This window comes from Gorilla gorilla, chromosome 20 (genome assembly GCF_029281585.2).
Source record: "Gorilla gorilla gorilla isolate KB3781 chromosome 20, NHGRI_mGorGor1-v2.1_pri, whole genome shotgun sequence".
NCBI lineage: Eukaryota > Metazoa > Chordata > Mammalia > Primates > Hominidae > Gorilla > Gorilla gorilla.
This window is the reverse complement of record NC_073244.2, coordinates 19,286,036-19,311,871: the sequence shown is the minus strand read 5'-3', so window position 1 is coordinate 19,311,871 and position 25,836 is coordinate 19,286,036. Positions and strand designations below refer to the sequence as shown.

General features: G+C 50.1%; 1 protein-coding gene across 9 annotated transcripts in view; it reads left to right on the top strand.

The window, feature by feature from the left end:
• CACNA1A (calcium voltage-gated channel subunit alpha1 A) overlaps nucleotides 1-25,836 on the top strand; it is a 300,854-nt gene that overhangs the window by 241,247 nt on the left and 33,771 nt on the right. For 8 of the 9 annotated variants that reach the window (XM_055371580.2, XM_055371577.1, XM_055371576.1 and 5 more), the window contains exons 25-31: nucleotides 2,896-2,995; nucleotides 4,118-4,278; nucleotides 6,011-6,148; nucleotides 8,152-8,353; nucleotides 10,537-10,701; nucleotides 12,691-12,801; nucleotides 20,510-20,593. In XM_055371580.2, the coding sequence (XP_055227555.1) occupies nucleotides 2,896-2,995; nucleotides 4,118-4,278; nucleotides 6,011-6,148; nucleotides 8,152-8,353; nucleotides 10,537-10,701; nucleotides 12,691-12,801; nucleotides 20,510-20,593 (961 nt within the window). Of the gene's footprint in view, nucleotides 1-2,895; nucleotides 2,996-4,117; nucleotides 4,279-6,010; nucleotides 6,149-8,151; nucleotides 8,354-10,536; nucleotides 10,702-12,690; nucleotides 12,802-20,509; nucleotides 20,594-24,250; nucleotides 24,257-25,836 lie in introns of all 9 variants that reach the window. The other variant, XM_063701771.1, reaches the window with a different exon arrangement.

Below are 25,836 nucleotides of genomic sequence, written 5' to 3'. Positions count from 1 at the left end.
CTTTCTCACAAAAGCAGAACGTCTGAAAGATACGTGGAAAAGAAATTTAAAGTATAATAATAAAAAAAAAATGATTATGCCCCTCTGAGATCCAATTATTTAATCTGTGCCCCTGTTCTGCCTAAAATTATCTCAGTGACTGTCCAACGTGTGTCTCACACTTGGGGGCACAGCCTTGAGATGATAATGATGATGTTAGTTTTAAAAAGAAAAAAAAAAGTTCAGAGTTCTGAATCCTGGAGTATATCTCTGCCTAGCAGGCTAAAATACAATTATCGTCTTTGTTCCCTGAAAAATGAAAAAATGGAGTCCTTTAAAAAGCAAATGGTGTGAAGAATGATGTTTTTGCACTGGATACTGAGACCCATCGTGATGGGGGTCTCTGGGGCAGCTCTGCTCATGACCTGGGAGGTCACTGTAGGGAGATGTTTTCTAGGTGACCTCCCCACCCAAATACTCCAACCGGAGGCATTCACGTGTCCTGAGACCACACGCCAGGCGCAGGCTAGGGGCTGGGACAAGAATCAAGATTAAAGGGGAAATGGCCAGGTGCGGTGGCTCATGCCTGTAATCCCAGCACTTTGGGAGTCAAGGCCAGTGGATTACTTGAGGTTGGGAGTTCGAGACCAGCCTGGCCAACACGGTGAAGCCCTGTCTCTACTGAAAATACAAAAATTAGCCAGGTGTGGTGACTCATGCCTGTAGTCCCAGCTATTCGGGAGGCTGAGGTGGGAGAATCACTTGAACCCAGGAGGTAGAGGTTGCAGTAAGCCAAGATCATGCCACTGCACTCCAGCCTGGGCAATAGAGCAAGACTCCATCTCAAAAAAAAAAAAAAAAAAAAAAAGATTAAAGGGAAAATGAACACAGAGAAGAGTAGATTACACTGTAAGCCTTTGAAGAGTTTTCTGTCTAAAACCAGAGACTGAAGAAACAAACAAAGATTAACTCCAAAACAGCACATAGGAGCTGGCAGGAGCCAGAGGTAGGCAGTCAGGAAATGCTGTCGGAGGGAGCAACAGGTAATGTGGGCTTTGAGGACCGGGTAGTTCTGTGACTGGAGAAGTGGAGGAAGGGCATTTCTAGCAGTGGGAACAGTATATGCATAAGCAGACAGAGGCAAAAGAATGTGGCTGGGGCTTGAGATATGTAGCCATAAATGGGAATGCAAAGATGAAGGTAAGTTGGACTAGATTTTCAAGAGCCTTGAATGCCGTGCCCAGAAGTTTGCACTTTCTCTTCTGAGAATTCATGTGCTCCAGAAGAATTCTGAGCAAGAGAAAGAGTGACATGGTCATTGGCTTTGGCCACTGTATGCATAAAACATGGAAGAAGAGGCAGGGAATGAGGAGCAAGTTGGGAGACGGGTGAGGGGGGATGGCACCCAGGAACGGATGGCGGGATGTTAAGGAAGGTGACCCACTGGGGATGGGGATGGGGATAGAGGGCAGGCAGTTGACCATGACTCTCAGGTTTCTGGTGTGAACAACTGGATGGGTCATGAGTGCCATGAACCACAAGCTATTCATGGTCCCACTCAATACCCTCCTCTTGGGGGGCCTGAGTCATGGTTGGCCAAGGGTGTCATGGCATCTCTGGGGTCTGCATTGCTAAGCTCAGTTCCAACAGACCTCGGACTGAACTTCTGTGCAGTCCTCTCTGGCAAAGATGGACTCAGAGACCCTTGGAGCAATGCAGCAGAGACCATGGCAGCAGCCACATCAGCATCTGAAAGCAGCGGCACCCAGTTATTTTCCCTCCTTCAGACTCAGGGAATATGGTGGGGGAGGGGAGATTTGGTATAAGGGCCACTTTAAGTATCTTCCAGAATCCCACTGGAAGGGGGAGAAAATCCCATTTTTTTAAGAGCCCACTGATACCACCTTTAAAAAGAATACACAGGGGGCCAGGCGCAGTGGCTCACACCTGTCATCCCAACACGTTGGGAGGCCAAGGTGGGTGGATCACCTGAGGTCAGGAGTTCAAGACCAGCCTGGCCAACATGGTGAAGCCCCATCTCTACTAAAAATACAAAAGTTAGCTGGGCATGGTGGCACGCACCTGTAGTCCCAGCTACTTGGAGAGGCTGAGGCAAGAGAATCACTTGAACCTGGGAGGTGGAGGTTGCAGTGAGCCAAGATCATACCATTGCACTCCAGCCTGGGCAACAAGAGTGAAACTCCATCTCAAAAAAAAAAAAAAAAGAATACATAGGGGACCACTAAACTCCCAGACCAAGGGCTTTTTTGAAAATAGCTGTGACCAGGTGTAGTGGCTCACACCTGTAATCCCAGCACTTTGGGAGGGTGAGGAGGGCAGATTGCTTGAGCTCAGGAGTTTGAAACCAGCCTGGACAACATGGTGAAACCTCATCTCTACAAAAAGACAAAACAATTAGCCAGGCGCAGTGGCGTGTGCCTGTAGTCCCAGCTACTTGGGAGGCTGAGGTGGGAGGATGGCTTTAGCCCAGGAGGCGGAGGTTGCAGTGAGCCGAGATCATGCCACTGCACTCCAGCCTTGGTGACAGAGCCAGACCCTGTCTCAAAAAAGAAAAAAGAAAAGCTGTGCAGAAATGGGGGTGGGGAATCAGCCAACCCCCTTGTGCTGGGTCTCAGGGACACCCAATACAGCTGCTCAGGCCCAGCCAGATGGCAAAGGGCCCTCAACCAACCCTGGGACCAGAACCACAAAAAGCCACGTACTTACTGGCTCCCGAGCCCAAGCTTAACAGGTGAAATGGACCACTCTTCACCAGGAAGGGCAGGGCTGTGCCAAGCTCACCCCAGACTTCTAGGCCTGGGAGGTTAGGGTCCCATGGAGCTGTGGGCTGCCCCCTACCCAACCTGACCTCTGCTTCCTCTCTTCCCTTCTTCCCACCTAAACATTCCTCCACAGTGGCAATAGCAAAGGAAAAGACATCAACACGATTAAATCCCTCCGAGTCCTCCGGGTGCTACGACCTCTTAAAACCATCAAGCGGCTGCCAAAGCTCAAGGTGAGATTGGGAGATGGTGGGGTGCGGTGGGGGGGACTGTCAGGGTTATCATATACAGTTGAGCAGGTTGCACACTGCTCAAGGACAACACATTAAAGGAGGTGCTGATAACATCCTAGCCATCGTGTATGGATATTTGTATTATTACAACTTCCCAGCAGATGGCAGTAAAGTGAGCTGACCTAAAATAATCTGTGTATTATGGCAGTTTTTCTTTAGATGAAGTGTCTTGGGGTTAAGATCCTTTTTCCTAATTCGCATGAAGGCATCATATGGATTTAAAAGGGTATAACTGTGATCTGGGAAGCAGGAACTAGATTTCTTGTTCCATAAAATTTTGACTTTTCATCTACCTATTCTAGGCTCTAGTATCTCTCATTCCAAAATAGCATGAACCAGCATTTCCCAAAAGCCTGTCATTCAAAAAATATATATATATTAAGGCAAATAAAATCCACTCATTAGAGCACCCACTTTCACCGTATGCTTCACCTGGGGGTCCCCAGTAGTATCTCTTATGTAATATGTTTCTTTAAATCAAGTCACACCCGTAATCCCTGCATTTTGGAAGACCACAGCAGGAGGGTTGCTTGAGCCCAGGAGAATGAGACCAGCCTGGGCAACATAGTTAGACTCTGTCTCTACTAAAAATTAAAGACAGAAAACAGATACTATTATGGAAATCTAACCAAATATGGCTGCCTGCCTAAGGCTTTGTGCATTGAGAACTGCTCTTTCTTGGTTAAAGAGGGAAAGTGTCAATGGTAGGTGTTAACATGGTAGCAACTAAGTAAAAATTTCTCCTTCACTCAAAAGGATTGAGAGAGTTGGAAAGGAAGTAACTTTGTTACCTTGTTTTTCTGTGTTGGGCTCCTGTATCACTTAAAAGCATCTCTGGTATCCCATTTGGGAGTTTTAGATCCATAGAATGCCAGGATTGAGTCCAACTCCTCCAACACTTATTTCTGAAAGCTGGGGGGACCTTACCCTAGTGACTTGACTTATGACCTTGCCTGTAAAATGGGAATGATCATGGCAGTATTTTGGTATTATGGGCCACTGGAGGCAGAAGGTTGGGCAGGTCCCCAGCCCCTCATGCTCTCTGTCAACTCCACCCCACAGGCTGTGTTTGACTGTGTGGTGAACTCGCTTAAAAACGTCTTCAACATCCTCATCGTCTACATGCTATTCATGTTCATCTTCGCCGTGGTGGCTGTGCAGCTCTTCAAGGGGAAATTCTTCCACTGCACTGACGAGTCCAAAGAGTTTGAGAAAGATTGTCGGTGGGTCTCCACTTTCCAGCACATTCCCATTGGAACTGGCAGGTGGGCAGGGGGGAAGTGGCTAGAGGCATTGGCCACTTGGGCTCAGAGACTGGAGAAGTGATGAGCCTTGGAAGTGACTCAGTTGCAACCAGCTTGGATCTTGGGTAGAAAGAAAACCGGTTTTAGAATTTGAGTCACCACCCATAGCCACAGAGTGAGTCATAAGCAAATCGATTGACCTTTCAGCCACCACCTTTGTCATGTGAGGGATATTAATACACATCCACAGTTCCTTACTTGAAATCGTTACAGGCAGATGTGTTTCAAAGTTGAGAATATTTTGAGATTCCCATGTGGGACATGACACCCTCAGCTGGGTCTAAGGCAGCCCTATAATCAAACACAATATTTCTGCTATAAAATGTGTAACTATTTACATCAAATGGGGTAAATAACAAGTATAAAGAGCTTCATGTCCAATGAGATGAGGTTTCATTACCAAATAAGTTAGGTAAGAGGCCAGGTGCAGTGGCTCACGCCTGTAATTCCAACACTTTGGGAGGCTGAGGTGGGAGGATCACTTGAGGCCAGGAGTTGGAGACCAGGTTGGGCAACATAATGAGAGCCTATCCTACAAAATAAATTTTAAAAGTTAGCGGGGCATGGTAGCACACACGTGTAGTCCCAGCTACCCAGGAGGCTGAGGCGGGAGGATTGTTTAAACACAGGAGTTCAAGGCTGCAATGCACTATGATGGTACCACCGCACTCCAGCCTGCGTGACAGAGTGAGACCCTGCCTCTCAAAAATATATACATATAGGCTGGGCGCAGTGGCTCATGCTTGTAATCTCAGCACTTTAGGAGGCCGAGGCGGGCGGATCATGAGGTCAGGAGATCGAGACCATCCTGGCTAACACAGTGAAACCCTGTCTCTACTAAAAATACAAAAACCTAGCTGGGCATGGTGGCAGACGCCTGTAGTCCCAGCTACTTGGGAGGCTGAGACAGGAGAATGGCGTGAACCTGGGAGGCGGAACTTGCAGTGAGCCCAGATTGGGCCACTGTACTCCAGCCTGGGCAACAGAGTGAGACTCCATCTCAAAAAAAAAAAAAAAATATATATATATATATATATATATATGTACACACACACACACACACATATGTATTATATGTGTGTGTGTGTGTATATATATGTATGTGTATATATAGTGATATTGTTACCAGTGTAAAGAGGCATTTTGCAACACATGGTAGCCTGTTGTTATCTTGATGGCTATTTATTGAAATTAGGAGGATGCCAGATATCTGGATAGGAGTCTGGAACTAACCCTTGTTTCCTGCCTTGAAAAGGAGTAGCAACCTCCCTTAGCCTGATGAACCTCTAAATGTCCCCTATGTCTCTCTGCCTCCTCCTAAACTCCCTCCACCCCACCCCCAGCAAGCCTGAGGCTCTCACCCTGAGGACTAGAAGTTATCACGTTGGAAGAGGGTGCTGGACCCTGGGTCAGCTCTCCCACCAGGAGTAAGGTTGTGCCATCACCCATGGATTTATCTCGAAGTAGATGCACACATAATCCCCCATGAAGCACAGGGACACATGGTGGCAGGATGGGGAGTCACTGCTTCCCAAGCAGTCTAGGCTGGTGGACCCCTCTTCCTTTCCCTCCCCCTGTCTCTGATAACCAAAGACAAGTGCAAGACAGCCCCTCTTTCCCGTTTACTAACAGTCCCCACTCTCTGTGGCAGAGGCAAATACCTCCTCTACGAGAAGAATGAGGTGAAGGCGCGAGATCGGGAGTGGAAGAAGTATGAATTCCATTACGACAATGTGCTGTGGGCTCTGCTGACCCTCTTCACTGTGTCCACAGGAGAAGGCTGGCCACAGTAAGTGGCCCGACTGGAAATCTATCCAGGAGGAGCCCCGGGGAGCAGGAGGATAAAGGGCCTGAGAGCTTAGCAATAAGAAAGGTCTTGGAGGCCGGGCATGGTGGCTCACGCCTGTAATCCCAACACTTTAGGAGGCCAAGGCAGGTGTATCACTTGAGGCCAGGAGTTTGAGATCAGCCTGGCCATCATGGCAAAACTCCATCTCTACTAAAAATACAAAAAAAAAAAAAAAAAAAAAAAACTGCCAGGCATGGTGGCTCACACCTGTGGTCCCGGCTATTCAGGAGGCTGAGACACGAGAATCACTTGAACCCAGGAGGCAGAGGTTGCAGTGAGCCGAGATTGCACCACTGCACTTCATCCTGAGTGACAGAGCAAGACTATGGCCTCCCCGCCTTCAAAAAAAAAAATAAGTGAGGCTGAATCATGGACTTAGTCTTTATTTAAAATTTTGAGCCACTTGTGGTGGCTCATACCTGTTATCCCAGCTACTCAGGAGGCTGAGGTGGGAGGATCGCTTGAGCCCAAGAGTTCAAGGCTGCAGTGAGCTGTGATTGTGCCATTGTACTCCAGCCTAGACAACAGAAGGAGACCCCCATCCCTGAAAAAAAAAAAAAGAAGAAATTGATATTTGCTCATCATGGACTTTTTGCATTAATTTTGATTTTTTAAAATATTGGAGCAAAAGATTATCTTGATTACTGAGATTTTCAGTACCCCCTTAATTTGCACCCAAAACAAATGCCTCCCTCCCTCACCTCGTCCAAGTCATGGTCTTTCTCTCAGAGGTCTTGGAAATGCCAGGCTGGAAGCTTGGTAGATTCCAGCATGTGCCCTCAGCATCCTCACCTCCCTCCCTCTCTCAGCAAATATGCCAACCTGAACATGCCCTGCTACCCACTCTCAGACACATCCAGTACTCACACATATGGGAATAGTGCTAACCCACAAGGCACCTTTGAGCAAAGTTTTTTTAAACACCTTTCTCAACAGACTTCATTTCCATCTGTCTGAAAATCATCGCAACAGACTTAAATGATTTTGTTCAAACAAGGCACTGGAGGGCCACCTGCCAAAAAATTGTCATCATGAATACACAAATCTGTCATGCCTATCATGTGAAGGTATCGCTTAGACACAGAGCCTTTGAGCAGTGTGCAACCTGCACTACTGTACAGAGCTGCTGTGCACTTACCCACTCTCATATATATCCCCATTGTACCTCCTGAGCACCCAGCACCACCTGTGCTCAAATACCCACTCTACATGCATACACCCACCTCTACTCCCTCCATTGCCACAACCTGTCTTTAAATCCCAACTTGGCCACTTATAAGTGGGTGATCTTCAGCACGTCCCTTTAAATTGCTGAACCTCAATTTCCTCATGTGCAAAGTGGAGCCAGTAATAACCTCCCTGGGAGGGTTGCTGAGCCGGTGGGGATGAATTGTTGAATATTGTTTCCAGCACACAGCAAGCCCTTCATGCACAGCAGTAGAAATGACTGACATTGGCCAGGCGTGGTGGCTCACACCTGTAATCTCAACAGTTTGGGAGACCGAGGCAGGTGGATCACCTGAGGTCAGGAGTTCAAGACCAGCCTGGCCAACATGGTGAAACCCCGTCTCTACTAAAAATACAAAAAAATTAGCCAGGCTTGGTGGTGCATGTCTGTAATCCCAGCTACTTGGGAGGCTGAGGCAGGAGAATCATTTGAACCCGGGAGGTGGAGGTTGTAGTGACCCAAGATCGCGCCGTTGCACTCCAGCCTGGGCAATGAGAGCGAAACTCCATCTCAAAAAATTAAAATTAAAATTAAGAAATAACTGACATTGTTGTCAGCCTTTCAAAAAACAGTGACTACTTAAATTTCTTTTTCATTTCCCTCTGTTCCTGTTCCGCCATCTCACTTCCACCCTCTCTCCACCTTCCTCATCACTCCTTGGGTCCCTGTCTCTCTCCTTCCTGCCCCTTCCCTCTTCCTGCCCCATTCCTTGCAGGGTCCTCAAGCATTCGGTGGACGCCACCTTTGAGAACCAGGGCCCCAGCCCCGGCTACCGCATGGAGATGTCCATTTTCTACGTTGTCTACTTTGTGGTGTTCCCCTTCTTCTTTGTCAATATCTTTGTGGCCTTGATCATCATCACCTTCCAGGAGCAAGGGGACAAGATGATGGAGGAATACAGCCTGGAGAAAAATGAGGTGCCACTTCCAATTCCATCTGTCCTTCAAAAACTGGGGACACACACAAACTTTAAAACACACACACACAGAACACCCAGGAACCCGTTTCTAGGGGTACCTGGGGGAGGGAACAGAAGCATCGTCCCAACCGAATCCAGTCTTCAGGGCAGCCCTTCATGGAGTTTCCAGAGGAAACACATCATATAGCATATGTATCAGTCAGTTTAGACTAGGTTATGCCGCAGTAACAAGCAACCCCAGATTTCATTGCCAAATATCCACAAAGGGACTTATTTTTTGCTCACACTGCATGTCAACATCAGTTGTGGATCTTGCCATCTTTATTCTGGTTCCCAGGCTGGCAGAGCAGCAGAGCAGCCTCCCTCTGAGATGCTCCAGATGAAAAAGAGAGTATGTCAGACTGAGGTTCAGTTCTTCAGGCTTGTGCTCAAAAATTACACATGTCACTTCTGCTCACATTTCATCAGCCAAAGCAAGTCACACATCCATTCTGACGTCAGTGGAGTGGGCAAATACAATCTCCCCTAGCGAAGGGTGGTGAATATTTATAAATGAAAAGCCAAGCCAGGTGTGGTGGCTCACACCTGTAATCCCAACATTTTGGGAAGCTGAGGCAGGAGGATCACTTGAGCTCAGGAGTTTGAGACCAGCCTGGCCAACATAGCAAGACCCCATCTCTACTACAAATCAAAAAAATTAGCCAGGCATGATGGTGCACACCTTTAGCCCCAGTAACATGGGAGGCTGAGGTGGGAGGATGCTTGAGCTTGGGAGTTCGAGGCTGCAGTGAGCTATCATTATGCCACTGCACTACAGCCTGGGCAACAGAGCAAGACCCTCTCTCAAAAAAAGAAAAGGAAAGAAAATCCAGTCCCCTGTCTACCAGAGAGTATAGACATGACTCTTTGCCTCTCTGGCATCATCCAAGCTAAATAGAGGACCTAGAATATATCCTCTGCTCCCTTGACCCTTAAGACTTAATAACCACTATTCCTCCTCCTCTCTCCCTCAAAGAGAAGGAGAAGAAGCAGCAAAGTATTCAGTAAGAAAGAATGGTCTGGGTGCAGTGGCTCACGCCTGTAATCTTAACACTTTAGGAGGCCAAGGCAGGAGAATTGCTTGAGCCCGGAAGTTCAAGACCAGCCTGAGCAACATAGTGAGACCCCATCTCTATGATTAAAAAAAAAAAAGAAGTTTTAATTAGCTGGGTGTGGTGGGGCACGCCTGTAGTCCCAGCTACTCAGGAGGCTGAAGCGGGAGGATCACTTGAGTCCAGGAGGTCAAGACTGCAGTGAGCTGTGATTGCACTGCACTCCAGCCTGGGTGACAAAGCAAGCCCGTGTCAAAGAAAAAAAAAAGGAAGGAGTGAGGGAGGGAAGGAAGGAAGGAAATAAGGAGAGAGAGAAAGAAAGGAGGGAGGGAGGGAAGGAGATAGGGAAGAAGGAATGAAGAAAGAAAGGGAGCGAAGGAAAGAAGGAAGAAGACAGAGGAAAGGAGAAGGGAAAGGATGGAAGGAATGAAGGGAAGGAAGGAAAAAGGAAAGTGAAGGAGGGAGGGAGGAAGGAGGGAGGGAGCGAGGGAGGGAGGAAGGGAAAGGAGGGGGGAGGAAGGAAGGAGGGAGGGAGGAAGGAAGGAGGGAGGGAGGGAGGAAGGAGGGAGGAAGGAAGGAGGGAGGGAGGAAGGAAGGAGGGAGGGAGCGAGGGAGGGAGGAAGGGAAAGAAGGAGGGGGGAGGAAGGAAGGAGGGAGGGAGGAAGGAAGGAGGGAGGGAGCAAGGGAGGGAGGAAGGGAAAGAAGGATTAGGCTTCAATTTGATCTGGCACACTTGGTAGCTGTGTCACCTCAGGCAAGTGGTTTAACCTCTCTAAGCCTCTATTTTGGTGATCTGCAAAGTGAGGCCATTGATAATACCCACTTCCCATGTTTGCATTAGCCATGCAATAATGGGGAAATGTCAGTGCAAGTTTTGGCAGTTGGTGACATCTCAAGCAACTGTAGCTGTTGGGATAAGAAAGCAATGGTGAGAAGGAAGAGAGAGCCCAGGAATCCTGGCTGGGGGCAAGAGAGGCAGAGACTCAAGCAGAAGCACTTGAGAACCGCGACAAGTTAGACAGAGGGTGCCCGGTGTACAGCCACCTTCCTCCTGCCTCTGCCGCTCTCACCACTGGCCTCTCTCCCACAGAGGGCCTGCATCGATTTCGCCATCAGCGCCAAGCCGCTGACCCGACACATGCCGCAGAACAAGCAGAGCTTCCAGTACCGCATGTGGCAGTTCGTGGTGTCTCCGCCTTTCGAGTACACGATCATGGCCATGATCGCCCTCAACACCATCGTGCTTATGATGAAGGTAAGTGCCCCACACCAGCCCCCAGCACTACTTAACCCCCACCTCGTTCCTGCCTCTACCCTGATAAAATGAAACCATCTGCAGTTTCCCAGACAGACCACACTCTGGATCACCTCTGAGATTTTGTTCCTGCTGTTCCCTCTACCTGACACACTGTTCCCACCACTCCCCCGGCCAGCTTCTTCTTCCCAGCTGTACCTGCAGACCTCTTCCTCCAGAAAGCCTTCCCTGACCACCCAAGACTGCTTGAGGTGCCCATCTTAGCAGGCATCCTATCTTTATGTCACCTGCCACAAAAATCCGTGTCAGGTTGCATGACAGTGTCCCCCACCCATTTATGATGACCTCAGCCCTGAATTCCTAGAGTCCAACAAGAATCTGGCTCAGACGGAACAAGAAGCTCTCTATAAATGTTTGATTAATAAAATGAGGGGGCTGGGTGCAGTGGCTCATGCCTATAATCCCAGAACTTTGGGAGGCCGAGGCAGGCGGATCACCTGAGGTCAAAAGTTCGAGACCAGCCTGACCAACATGGAGAAACCGCATCTCTACTAAAAATACAAAATTAGCCAGGCGTGGTGGTGCACATCTGTAATCCCATCTACTCAGGAGGCTGAGGCAGGAGAATTGCTTGAACCCGGGAGGCGGAGGTTGCCATGAGCCGAGATAGCACGATTGCACTCTAGCCTGGGCAACAAGAGCAAGACTCCGTCTCAAAAAAAAAAAAAAAGAAAAAGAAAGAAATGAGGGAGAAGGGGTAGGTGAGGACCCTAAAATCCCCAGGGCTAAGGAGCGGCTTCCAAAAAAAAACCTCTGAAAACCTTTCGCCCTGTGCTTTGGACTCCAAAGCGTGGATTCAAGCCCAGCTCTTCCATTTAATTCATTTACCTTTGCACAAGCAGCCAGTGACTTTCTGGGGACTCGGTTTCCCTGTCAATAAAATCGGAATGATAATAATAGCACCTTTGCCCCCTCCGGAGGAGGTGAGAGGATTGAATGAGAAAGTTCATGCAAGGACCTTAGCGCCTTCTCGGCACTTCAAAAACAATCAATAGTGGCCGGGCGAGGTGGCTCACACCTGTAGTCCCAGCACTTTGGGAGGTCGAGGCAGGTGTATCACTTGAGGCCAGGTGTTCGGGACCAACTGGCCAACATGGTGAAATCCCGTCTCTACTAAAAATACAAAAATTAGCCGGGCGTGGTGGCGCACGCCTATAATACCAGCTGCGTGAGAGGCTGAGGCATGAGAATCGCTTGAACCCAGGGGGCGGAAGTTGCAGTGAGCTGAGATCACACCACTGCACTCCAGCCTGGGTAACAGAGTGAGACTCCGTCTCAAAAAAAAATAAGGAAGCCGGGGACGGTGGCTCACGCCTGTAATCCCAGCACTTTGGGAGGCCGAGGCGGGCGATCACAAGGTCAGGAGATCAAGACCATCCTGGCTAACACGGTGAAACCCCGTGTCTACTAAAAATTCAAAAAGTTAGCTGGGCGTGGTGGCGGGCACCTGTAGTCCCAGCTACTTGGGGGGCTGAGGCAGGGGAATGGCATGAACCCAGGAGGTGGAGCTTGCAGTGAGCCGAGATCGCGCCACTGCAGTCCAGCCTGGGTGACAGAGTGAGACTCCTCAAAAAAAAAAAAAAGTATAATTCAGCCAAGCACAATGGCATATGCCTATAGTCCTGACTATCAGGAGGCTAAGGTAGGATTGTGAGTTCAAGCCCAGCCTGGGCAAAATAGGAAGACCCCATCTACCAAAAAAAAAAAAAAAGTAGGCAGGGGGAGGTTTTTGTTTTTTTTGGATGTGAAAAGAAGAGCCTAGTCCGGTGGAGAGCGGGGCTTTCCTGAACTGTGCCTCCTACCAGTGAGGTTGCTCAGACCTTGCCTGGGGCCGGAGTGTTGCCTGGAGAACAGCCATGAAGCTGCCTCCCCACTTCCACTTCCCACCCCTGCTCGCTGACCCCTGCTACTCCTGCTTCTTTCCCCTAGTTCTATGGGGCTTCTGTTGCTTATGAAAATGCCCTGAGGGTGTTCAACATCGTCTTCACCTCCCTCTTCTCTCTGGAATGTGTGCTGAAAGTCATGGCTTTTGGGATTCTGGTAAGTACCACCTTGGGGCTACAGCTATGGGCTTGGGAGAAGCCCAAGGGGGAACAATGGGTCCTGGATGATGGTCTCCCCACGTGGCCCCAAGAACCCCAACCTCAAGGGTGGCTTCAGTATCCTGCCAGTGGCCACAGATCCTACTTAGGCATTCTTGTGTTTGCCAAGGAGTTCCAGGGAGACCCAACCTGTAAGTGTTACCATATGGCTGCTTATGTATCCAGTTCCTCAAAATGATGGGAGTCATCATGGCTGGGAGTCGTTAGCATCCATTTTAGAGATAAGAAAACTGAAATCAGGCTGGGCGAGGTGGCTCATGGCTGTAATTCCAGCACTTTGGGAGTCCAAGGTGGGCGGATCACCTGAGGTCGGGAGTTCGAGACCAGCCTGACCAACATGGAGAAACTCTGTCTCTACTAAAAATACAAAATTAGCCGGGTGTGGTGGCGCATGCCTGTAATCCCAGCTACTCGGGAGGCTGAGGCAGGAGAATCGCTTGAACCTGGGAGGCAGAGGTTGTGGTGAGCCGAGATCACATCACTGCACTCCAGCCTGGGCAACAAGAGTGAAACTCTGTCTCAAAAAAAAGAAAGAAAGAAAACTGAAATCAGGCTGAGCACAGTGGCTCATGCCTGTAATCCTAGCACTTCAGGAGGCCAAGGTAGGAGGATCGCTTGAAGCTAGGAGTTCTCAACCAGCCTGGGCAGCAAAGCAAGCCCCTGTCCCTACAAAAAAAAAAAAAAATTTTTTTTAATTAGCCAGGCATGGTAACTCGTGCCTGTAGTCCCAGTTACTCAGGAGGCTGAGGTGGGAAGATATTTTGAGCCCAGGAGGTGGAGGTTGCAGTGAGCTATGATCATGCCACTGTACCCCAGCCTGGGCAACAGCAAGACTCCATCTTTAAAAAACAAACACAGAGGTCAGGCACAGTGACTCACACCTGTAATCCCAGCAATTTGGGAGGCAGAGGCAGGCAAATCACTTGAGCCTAGGAGTTCGAGACCACCCTGGCCAACATGGCAAAACCCCATCTCTACTAAAACTACAAAAAATTAGCCTGGCGTGCTTGTGGGTGCCCATAATCTCAGCTACTCAGGAGGCTGAGGCAGGAGAATCGCTGGAACCCACAAAGTGGAGGTTGCAGTGAGCTGAGATCACACCACTGCACTCCAGCCTGAGCAACAGAGCAAGTCTCAAAAAAATAATAATAAAAATAAATATGTCTTTATTTTTCACCAGCCACTAACTAAATTTTAACATTTCCTTCCATCTTAAAGGGAGATAACAAACCCTTAGTATTAGTATTATCAACCCTTAATATTATCAACATGACCTGTGTCACTTATAAACATCAGATATTTTCATACTGCATTATAAGGGCTGCAGATACCTTAACATTTAATTTGCATTCATCATTGCTTTAAAATGTTGCTTGTGATTAAACCTACAGCTAGAATTTGTTACTCAGTGTTGTTTTGTTTTGTTTTGTTTTGTTTTGTTTTGTTTTGTTTGAGACAGTCTCACTGTCGCCCAGGCTGGAGTGCAGTGGCGCAATCTCGGCTCACTGCAACCTCCGCCTTCTGGGTTCAAGCGATTCTCCTGCCTCAGCCTTCCGAGTAGCTGGGACTACAGGTGCCTGCCACCACACCCAGCTAATTGTTTGTATTTTTAGTAGAGATGGGGTTTCACCATGTTGGCCAGGATGGTCTTGATCTCCTGACCTCATGATCCGCCCGCCTCGGCCTCCCAAAGTGCTGGGATTACAGGCGGGAGCCACCGCACCCGGCCTACTCAGTGTGTTAATGGAGAAGTATATTCATTGTTAGGTCGCCATTTTTAAAACTTTTTTTTTTTTTTTGAGACACAGTCTTGCTCTGTTGCCCAAGCTGGAGTACAGTGGCACAATCTTGGCTCACTGAAACCTCCACCTCCTGGGTTCAAGTGATTCTCCCATCTCAGCCTTCTGAGTAGCTGGGACTACAGATGCACACCAGCATGCCAGGCTAATTTTTGTATTTTTAATAGAGACGGGGTTTCACCATGTTGGCCAGGCTGGTCTCGAACTCCTGGCATCAAGCAATCTGCCTGCCTCAGCCTCCCAAAATGCTGGGATTACAGGCATGAGACACTGTGCCTAGCCTTAAAAAATATTTTGATAGCTATTTTATTACAAAAGGTAACCTTGCAGCCGTTGCTATTTTGTTATGCATTTACAAGCCTTTATGCATAAAATAAAATAGCCAGCACTATTCTCACATGGCCAAGGTTCACAGCACACACACAAAAGTATAGTTGGCTGAGTGCGGTGGCTCACACCTGTAATCCCAACACTTTGGGAGACAGAGGTGGGTGGATCACGAGGTCAAGAGATCTAGACCACTGTTGCCAACATGGTGAAACCCCATCTCTACTAAAAAGTACAAAAATTAGCTGGGTGTGGTGGCGCATGCCTGTAGTCTCAGCTACTTGGGAGTCTGAGGCAGGAGAATCATTTGAACGCGGGAGGCGGAGGTTGCAGTGAGCCGAGATCTTGCCATTGCACTCCAGCCTGGGTGACAGAGTGAGACTCCATCTCAATAAATAAATTAAATTAAATTAAATTAAATTAAAATTATTTTTTAAAAAATTAGGGGTCTGAGTGCGATGGCTCACACCGGTAATCCCGGCAGTTTGGGAGCTTGAGGAGGGCAGATCCCTTGAGGTCAGGAGTTCAAGACCAGCCTGGACAACATGATGAAACCCCGTCTCTACTAAAAATACAAAAATTAGCCAGGCATGGTGGCGTGTGCCTGTAATCCCAGCTACTCGTGAGGCTGAGGCACAAGCATCGCTTGAACCTGTGAGGCGGAGGTTGCAGTGAGCCAAGATGGCACCAGTGCACTCCAGCCTGGGTGACAGAGTGAGACTTTGTCTCAAAAAAAAAAAAAAAAAAATTAAGGTGAAGAAGGCTTATGCTAGTGGGCTGGGACTTGAAGCGAAGTGAATTCTTGAAGGTCCCCAGTGAGTGGCCAAGGTGGGACTTGAACCAGGACCTCTGTTCTCTTGACCACCAGCTTAGTCCATCCCTTTGAAGAGAATGACCTACAGTCTGGGTCTCAGCCAGGGTCTCAGGAAACCAGGTTCCCACCTTGGCTCACGGAGGTGGTTAGGGGCATCAGCTTTAGCACCAGAGTTCTAGGTTCAGATCTTGCCTCGTCCTATATAAGCTTTGTCACCTCCCCATCATTAAAAGGAGCCATCCTCCCCCTCCACCTCAGCAGAGCCCTGGTAAACAGCAAATGGACTAATATGCATCTAGAGGGTTGAGGATGAAGCCTGGCCTGGCATGGGCACTCAGTAAATGCTAGGGGCCAGGCACGGTGGCTGACACCTGTAATCGCAGCACTTTGGGAGGCTGAGGCAGGTGGATCGCTTGAGCCCAGGAGTCTGAGACCAACCTGGACAACATAGTGGGATTCTGTCTCTACAAAAAGTACAAAATTAGCCTGGTGTGGTGGCGTGCACCTGCAGTCCCATCTACTTAGGAGGCTGAGGTGAGAGGATGGATTCAGCCCAGGATGTCAGGGCTGCAGTGAGTCGTGATTGAGCCGCTGCACCCCACCCTGGGTGACAGAGCAAGACCCTGTATCAAAATAAATAAATAAATGCTAGGAAAGGGATCCTAATAATGGACCTTTTTCCTCCAAAACAGTGGCTTTCATTTGGTGGAGATGCTACTTCTTAGAAGCCCTTGAGGCCAGGTGTGGTGGCTCATGCCTGTAGTCCCAGCACTTTGGGACTTCTGCCAAGGCAGAAGAATTGCTTGAACCCAGGCGTTTTAGACCAGCCTGGGCAACATAGCAAGACCTCATCTCTACAAAACATTGAAAAATTAGCCAGCATAGTGGCACATGACTGTTGTCCTAACTACTTAGGCAAAGGCAGGAGGATTACTTGAGCTCAGGAGTTCAAGGCTGCAGTGAGCTGCAATCACATCACTGCCCTCCAGCCTGAGCAACAACACAAGACCCGGACTCTAAAAATCAAAAAAGAAGCACTTAGGGAAATTTCTTAAAATTAAATGATACCCTGAGCAAACCCCTAGATGTTCTGATTCATTTGGTTTGATGAGGTGGGAGGGAATCACTGAATCTGTAATTTTTTTTTTTTTTTTTGAGATGGATTCTCACTCTGTTGCCCAGGCTGGAGTGCAGTGGTGCAATCTTGGCTCACTGCAACCTCTGCCTCCCGGGTTCAAGCAATTGTCCTGCCTCAGCCTCCCGACTAGTTGGGATTACAGGCGCCCACCATCACGCCCAGCTAATTTTTGTATTTTTAGCAGAGATGGGGATTCACCACGTCAGCCAGGTTGGTCTCCAACTCCTGACCTCAGGTGATCCGCCCGCCTCGGCCTCCCAAAGTGCTGGGATTATAGGCATGAGCCACCATACCCAGCCTGCAGTTATTTTATTCTGAGTTGATCTTCTGCTGGTGAAGTGAGTCTTCCACTGGGGCCTGGAGCTGCATCTCCCTCACCCTGCCAATCCTGCAAGAGCCAGCACTGAGCTTCCCCTCTGCTTTCTCTTTTTTTTTTTTTTTTTTTGAGATGGGATCTTACTCTGTTGCCCAGCCTGTTCTTGAACTCGTGGCCTCAAGCAGTTCTCCCTCCTGGGCCTCCGAAAGTGCTGGAATTATAGGCATGAGCCACCACTCCTGGTCTCCCGTTTCAGTTTTAAATGAAGCCACAAGTTCCCCGTATAACATTTGGGAGATAGAGGGGAGCTCTCTAGCCTAGGGGTTGAGGTCTGTGACCAAACGCCTATAAAGTTGTCTTTGTTTGGACTCCCCCAGAAGCAGAGCCTGAGACAAGGATTGAGTGCAAGGAATTTTTCTGGGATGCAGGGCAGTAAGGGAGAGAGGAAGTGACACAGGGACAGAAAGGCAACCAGGAAAGAGTGTATTATTAAGCCAGTTCCTGCTGTGAACAAATGGGGCTCAGTTTCAGTGGAAACCTCCAGGAGGCAACAGAGAGCACATACCACAGAGTCATCCCACCTCACAGGGAGGGAATTGGAATATTTATCCTCCAGTGCCCATCAGACAGAATCACAGGCCACTCCCAGGGGAGCTATTAATTCCCTAACACGTGTGCAGCCACAGAGAGACCCTGGGCAAAGTAGTGTACCTCAGGTGTGTAGTTGAGCTATGGGCAGGGCCCCAGCAACATCTGCCAAAATGCCAAAAGTGCCAGTGGGACCTGAATTCCTTTTTATTTATTTATTTATTTTTTATTTATTTTTTTTTTTTTTGACGGAGTCTCGCTCTGTGGCCCAGGCTGGAGTGCAGTGGTGCAATCTCTGCTCACTGCAAGCTCTGCCTCCCGGGTTCACGCCATTCTCCTGCCTCAGCCTCCGGAGTAGCTGGGACTACAGGCGCCCACCACCACGCCCGGCTAATTTTTGTGTGTGTGTATTTTTAGTAGAGATGGGGATTCACCATGTTAGCCAGGATGGTCTTGATCTCCTGACCTCGTGATCCGCCCACCTCGGCCTCCTAAAGTGCTGGGATTGCAGGCGTGAGCCACTGCACCCGGCCCCCTGAATTCCTTTTTTAGGCAGTTGTGAAACAACAACATCCCATCTGTTGGGCACCTACTGTATATTCCATGCTCAGCGACGCACATTCGTTGTCTGATTGCTGTGTTACCACTGCCTTCCAGAGAAGGGCGCAGAGGCCCCAGGCACTTCGTCAGGCTCCTTCTCTGTAAGGTAGAGGGGCTACTTCAGGGTCACACTGACCGCCCCAACCCCTGACCTGGCCTCTGCTTCTGCGAAGATGCTGAGAAGGCCCTGTGTTTTGTGTTTTGGGTCCCACTGACCCCAGAGGGGAGGGCCATCTCTTTGACCCAGACTCTTGGATCCAAACTGGGGTGCCACCCATCACCATGTCAGTACCCGGTTGAGGGGAGTCAGAGATAGCAGGAGACCTTGTGGGACTTGAGGCTGTGACTGTTCTCCAAACAATGTGGAGTATTTCCATATTTTAACAAAAGAGAGGCCAGGCGTGGTGGCTCACACCTGTAATCCCAGCACTCTGGGAGGCCGAGGCGGATGGATCACGAGGTCGGGAGATCGAGATCATCCTGGCTAACATGGTGAAACCCCGTCTCTATTAAAAAATACAAAAAATTAGCCAGGCGTGGTGGTGGGCACCTGTAGTCCCAGCTACTCGGGAGACTGAAGCAGGAGAATGGTGTGAACCCGGGAGGCGGAGCTTGTAGTGAGCCGAGATCGTGCCACTGCACTCCAGCCTGGGCGACAGAGTGAGACTCTGTCTCAAAAAAAAAAAAAAAAAAAAAAAACAGAGAGGTTATGCTTGTGTTTCCCCTTGAGCCAGCACCCAGCCCAGGAATGCAGCAGTCAGGATAGATCAAGTGAAGCTGCAGTAACAAACAGCCCCCACATCTCAGTGACTTAAATTGATGGGAAGGGTTTTTTACATTCAGCAGGGAAGCTGTTTGCCTCATAGTTACCCAGGGACCCAGGCTCACAGAGTAGCTGCCATTCAAAATGTTACTGGTCTGCAAGCCCAGGGTTGAGAGGCTAGGGAGTCCAACACTGACCAGAAAGTGACCACACTGCTTCCATACACAGCACATCACTGCACCTAGACACACATGGCCCCATCTAAACACAAGGGGACCAGGAAGTGCGTGTGCCTGAAAGGCCCCGAAGCCCCCTGTCCAGTGCCTGTTCTGCACCCTGTTACTGTCCGCCTCCAGGTCAGGAAATGGAGGCCCAGAGAGGTTAAGCCACTTGCCCATAGCCACACAGCTGTGGTAGCAGAGCTGGGATTTGAACCCAGAGTCTCCTTTCTTTGCGAGTATGCTGCCAACCTAGTGGGGACCTGAACACAGACTGTGGGCTCTCTGAGGCCTGGGTTCAAATCCTGGCTTTACATCTCTGTGCTGCTAGCCTCAGGCAGATGAGTGGCTTGGTTACCTCCTAGAAAATGGGTATATCTGGGAGTGGTGGCTCACGCCTATAATCCCAACACTTTGGAAGGCCAAGGTGAGCAGATCACTTGAGGTCAGAAGTTCGAGACCAGCCTGACCAACATGGTGAAACCCCGTCTCTACTAAAAATACAAAAATTAGCTGGGTGTGGTGGCATGCACCTGTGGTCCCACCTACTTGGGAGGCTGAGGCAGGAGAATCGCTTGAACCCAGGAGGCAGAGGTTACAGTGAGCCGAGATCGTGCCACTGCACTCCAGCCTGGACGACTGAGCGAGACTCCATCTCAAAAAAAAAAAAAAAAAAGAGAAAGAAAGAAAAAGAAAATGGGTGATAACCCTTCCCTCCAGGATCTTCATGAGGATCTCAGTGATGTCATTTATAAAGCCCCTGGGGTCTCGGGAGCCCTCAAAAATGCTGGAGAGACAGGCCACAGCTCTGAAGAGCAGCCCCAGCCCTGTGGAGCTGAAGCAGGGTCTGGAGGCCCCCTCTGGGGCCAGGCCAATCATGGGAAGGCCCCCAGGAGTTCCCAGGGAGGGAGACTCAGCACAGATGACGTCGAACAGCCTTTACCGCAGCCCTTCGAACAACCATAACTGTCCCGGGCACTCCGCTGATTGGCAACTGTGCCTCTGACATGCCCCCGGGCCAGCCTAGGGGGCCGGGAACCAAGCCCTCTGTTGGCATCTCTGTCTTGTGGGTCCCCATTCTAGAATTATTTCCGCGATGCCTGGAACATCTTCGACTTTGTGACTGTTCTGGGCAGCATCACCGATATCCTCGTGACTGAGTTTGGGGTAAGTCTCCCTCCAGCTTCTCTCTGGGTGACTCTGGGCTGGACGAGGCAGGCGGCAGGGGGTGGGGGAGCGGTCCCAGAGGCAGTGTGTCCCGGCAGCCATAGCTGCTTGAGCCAGCACTTGGCCATGACCAGAGAAGGAGAACTGGGGCCCCGGGGACAAGGGCAGCCCCTCAGGAGGGCATCGTGGGGAGATGGGGGTGACCAAAGCTTGGCTGTAGGGCCAGCACTGAGGGGTGGGCTTTCCTGCATCCTGGCCTAGGAATTAATAATGCAGATGAGTACATTGAGGGAACTGAGACACTCAAAAGCTCCGAAAGCTGAGCCGGCTCCCAAACACCACCCTATGTCAGGAGCCCAGAAAGAATGGGTTTCAAGTCAATTCTGTTTGAACCAACCCTCTCCTAGTTAGTGGGCAGGAGAGAGCCACAGCCCTCAGGCCATGTGGGGACACCACTCCCAGGGCCATAGAGGGGTCCCCAGGGTGTCTTCCCTCCTCTAGCCCCGGGCCTGGGAGACTCTCAACATGGGAGTCTCTGGACCTCTCTGTGGTGGCCCCACAGGCCACATTGCCCTTCTCCTTTTCTGGAAGACTCAGGGCCCCAGAGGTCCTGTCCTAGACCCTCTCCTTGGCCATCTGCCAATGAGCCCAGGCTTGGGGTCCCTCAGGAGATTGGGGAGAGGGTAGAAGATCCTTGCAGGGGGAAGCAATGGTCAAAAAAGGGTGTCAAAGCCAAGGGTCAAGGGTGATATCAATGTCATCTTACTAACAATAAAAATAACAATAGCTCACGAGAATCGCAGGCTTGCTGTGTGCCAGGGAACTGTGCCAAGTGGTTTACGTGGATTGGCTCAGGGTAGAGGTCTTGGTCTCAGCTTGTAAGAGAATTCCCTCGGAGGGTTCAACTGAGGGCACCCAAATGCAGAGCTCACTGGTGAAGGGGAAGGGAAGGGTACCCACAAGGGTGGCAAGGTGTCCAGCGACCAGCCACCGTGGGGAGCTGTTACCTGCGCAGGTGCTGAAGTGGGGAGGGAACCTGAGCCGGAGGCCAGGAGAAGCCACCAAGTGGGAGCTGTCCTGTCAATGTGGAGAGACAGAGACCAGGGCCCAAGCAGGCAGAGAGCAATAGGGGAGAAACACCCCAACCTTTCTCTCCCCTCATCCCTTATCTCCTGCCAGAGCCTCCCGTGGCCCAAAGTAAACCGGAAGCAAGCTGAATACGATGCTCAGAGCAGGCAGAGAAGTCAGGAGAATAGATCTGGGTGTGGTCGGGCCTGAGGAAGAGGGTGTTGCCTCATTTTACAGATGGGAAAACTGACCTCAGCCGGGCACGGTGGCTCATGCCTGTAATCCCAGCACTTTGGGAGGCCAAAGCCGGCGGATCACCTGAGGCCAGGAGTTCAAGACCAGCCTGGCCAACATGGTGAAACCCCGTCTCTACTGACAATACAAAAAAATTAGCCAGGCGTGGTGGTGCATGCCTGTAATCCCAGCTACTCGGGAGGCTGAGGCAGGAGAATTGCTTGAACCCGGAAGGCGGAGGTTGCAGTGAGTGACGATCACACCATTGCACTCCAGCCTGGGTGACAAGAGCGAAACTCCATCTCAAAAAAAAGAAAGAAAGAAAGAAAGAAAACTGATCTTCAATGCCTGGGGAAGTGAGAGACACTCCCAAGGTCACAAAGCCAGGCCTGGGTGACTCCTGAGAGTACACTGACAGCTCCTGGGGTGTCCCAGTCAGATCCCCCTACAGAAAAGGATCTGTTTGCCTGCTGTTCCGTCCTAGAAGGCCAGGAGGGGCTGGGGAACTACACAAAAGAGGGGGCCATTCTTTGATATGTCCTACGGCACCCGCACCCAAGTGATACACACTTATTTGCCTTCAGCTCCAGTGAGCCAGAATTTTCCCCTTCCCCTCACCCTATCCCTGAAACCTTCCTCTAGAGGGTTCTTGCCCACATGGGGGCTCTCTCCACTGGGGTGCCCCCACCTGGTCATTCTCCCCTGTCCTGAGTTTCTAGAGAGGGCTGGAGCTCCAGCTGGCAATCGAAATATCTTGCCATCCAGCTACACACAAGACAGCCTTGAACCAATGTCCCTTTGGGTCAAGAGGTTGGAAGGATGGTCCAGCTCCCCAGAAGGGCAGGTGGGGTGGAGGAAGTTAGTTGAAACCTTCAATCACCAGTAAGAGAGCTGTAGGGACAGGCTCCAACAGCCTGTTCTCCTGGCTGGCAGGAAGATGGGGCATGGGGTGTTCATGGGACATCAGGACTCTTGCAGTAGCCAAACAGCCCCTAGCCCTCCCTACCAGCTGTTTGATCTTGGACAACTTGCGCTATCTCTTCTCATGTAGAATGGGGCTAACCATTGCAACCAACCTCAGACACTTGCAAGACTCACAGTGATGCATGCACTCAAAAGACATTCATTGAGCACCTACTGTGTGCCAGGTGTGATTATAAGTGCTGGAGACAGAGCGAGAAGGAGGGGTGCCAAACAAAACAGACCAAGAATACAGAGTGTCTGCTCCCATAGAGCTGACATTCTAAGGAGAGAGATGGGAACTTTTTACAAGTAAAAGCATCAACAGGCCGGGCGTGGTGGCTCACACCTGTAATCTCAGCACTTTGGGAGACCAAGGCAGGTGGATCACTTGAGGTCAGGAGTTCGAGACTAGCCTGGCCAACATGGTGAAACTCTGTCTCTACTAAAAATACAAAAGTTAGCCGGGCATGGTGGCAGGTGCCTGTAATCCCAGCTACTCAGGAGGCTGAGGCAAGAGAATCACTTGATTCTCAGGAGGCGAGAGGTTGTAGTGAGCCAAGATTGTGCCACTGCACTCCAGCCTGGGCGACAGAGTGAAACTCTGTCTCAAAAAGAAAAGGAAGAAAAAGAAAGAAAGAAACGTGAAGTGCTTGGCACAGAACCTGCCAGGAAACCAGGGGTTTGAAAATGGTGGTTGTTAACTATTAGTGCTATTGTTATTATTATTGTGAATGGGTGTGTAGTTTTGTTAGCCAGCCCTGAGTTAAATCAATTTGAGGGAAAGATAGGGGGTGGGTGTTTGGGTCCTTCTGGGACAATTAACTCCCAACCTGGAGTAGGGAGAGGCATGTCCTGGCAGGCAAGGAGGTCTCAGTTGCCCCTTTCTGCCTCCCAGGTAAGCCCAGTAGTTCTGAGGCCAGGGCTTGGCCAGGCTGAGACAGGAAATGCCAGATGCTTGGGAGGGCAGGTCCCTGGGGTTTAGGGGGCAGAGGGCATGCGGCAGTACTAACCAGGGCTGTCTCAGCTGCTGCCCCCAAGTGGCCGGGGTGATGTGGGTTTGCCCTGTGTGCAATGGATAATGACTGTGTTTCTTGTCTTGTCTCTTTTCATGCCTGCTCTTAAAACTGTATATTGGCGCAACGCCGTCTGAAAAACTCATCCAATCAAAATGCACTATGAAATTCATTTGTTCATCCATGACATGGTCTGTGTGTTCATACACCAATGACTTATCTCCCAACCCACCGCCACCACCACCCCCACTCCCCGCCCGGGAACCGAAACCCATTGGTTTTTTGGCACTGGTTACAAATCAACCTAAAAAATGCTGAACACACCTCCCCAACTGCCCCCGCCCGCCCGCTCCCCCTCATCTTCAACATCTGCATCTAGAATCCGGTTGGTCTTACTTCTTTCTGAAGTCTAAATGCCCTACATTAACTGTGAACGCATCTCCTCGCATCGGCGTTGCATGCCACACCCTGCCTCTCCAACGTGGGATGCCTGACGCTTTCCTCAACCCTCCGCTCCCCTCTGTCTGTCTGTCCTCCCGCCCCCAGCCCCTGTTCCTCCCACTTCCTGTAGACTCTGTCTCTCTGTTTTTATCGGGTTCTGAATGGGGGATTTCTGTTTGGGGTGGTTTGCGTCTTTTGCAGAGAAAGGGATGGGTTTTCCCAGCGCAGCACCTCTCTCTTGCCCCATCCTGCACACACATCCCCTACACTCAGAGACAATAGAGGCAAATCCACTCCCAGCCACCTCTCACCACTCCTGTCCCCCATTCAGCTCCATGGACCCCAGGCCCCAGGAAAGCTGCCAACTGTCTCCTCGCCCCTCCAGCTCTCTCCATCCTGCTGTCCCCAATCCTCCATCTCAAGCCCACAAGATCTTTGGCCTTGACCAGCAGAGACTTGACTCTCCAAGTCTGATAAAGGAGACCTGAAGGCCAAGCAGTGTGCCGGCAAAGACTCTCAGGCAGAGGAACTCAGAAATGCCAGACTTGGATCTGGTAGCTTCATGTGGGGCTGGCCCACTGAGGCCCTCTCTTGGAGCCTTGAACTGCACGTGCACACGCAGTCACACAGTCACCGCACACACAGTCACTGCACACAGACACTGCACACACAGTCACTATGCACACACACAGTCACTGTGCACACACAGACACTGCACACAGACACTGCACACACAGTCACTATGCACACACACAGTCACTATGCACACACACAGTCACTGCATGCAGACACTGCACACACAGTCACTATGCACACACACAGTCACTGTGCACACACAGACACTGCACAGTCACTGCACACACAGACACTGCACACACAGTCACTATGCACACACACAGTCACTGCACACACAGTCACTGTGCAGTCACTGCACACAGACACTGCACACACAGTCACTATGCACACACACTGCACACACCACTATGCACACACAGTCACTGTGCACAGTCACTATGTACACAGTCACTGCACGTAGTCACTATGCACACAGTCATTATGCACACACACTGCACAGTGACTACGCACACACACACTGCACACACAGTCACTGCACACAGAGCCACTATGCATGCACACAGTCTGCATCCACACATTGAACACACAGTCGCTATACACACACAGTCACTGCACACACAGTCAATATGCACACACAGTCACTGCACACACAGTCTATACACCCACACACTGAACACACAGTCACTATACACACACATTCACTACACACAGAGTCACTGCATAAGTCACTGCACAGTCTACAGACACACACAGTCACTGTGCACACAGTCTGTGCACACACACACTGAACACGCAGTCACTGCATGTACAGACGCTGCACATAGTCATGACCTCTTCTCTTTTTCTCGCTCATTCTCCAATTCTCTCTCTCGCTCACTCTTTTTTTTTTTTTTTTTTAGACAGAGTCTCGCTCTGTCACCCAGGCTGGCGTGCAGTGGCACAATCTCA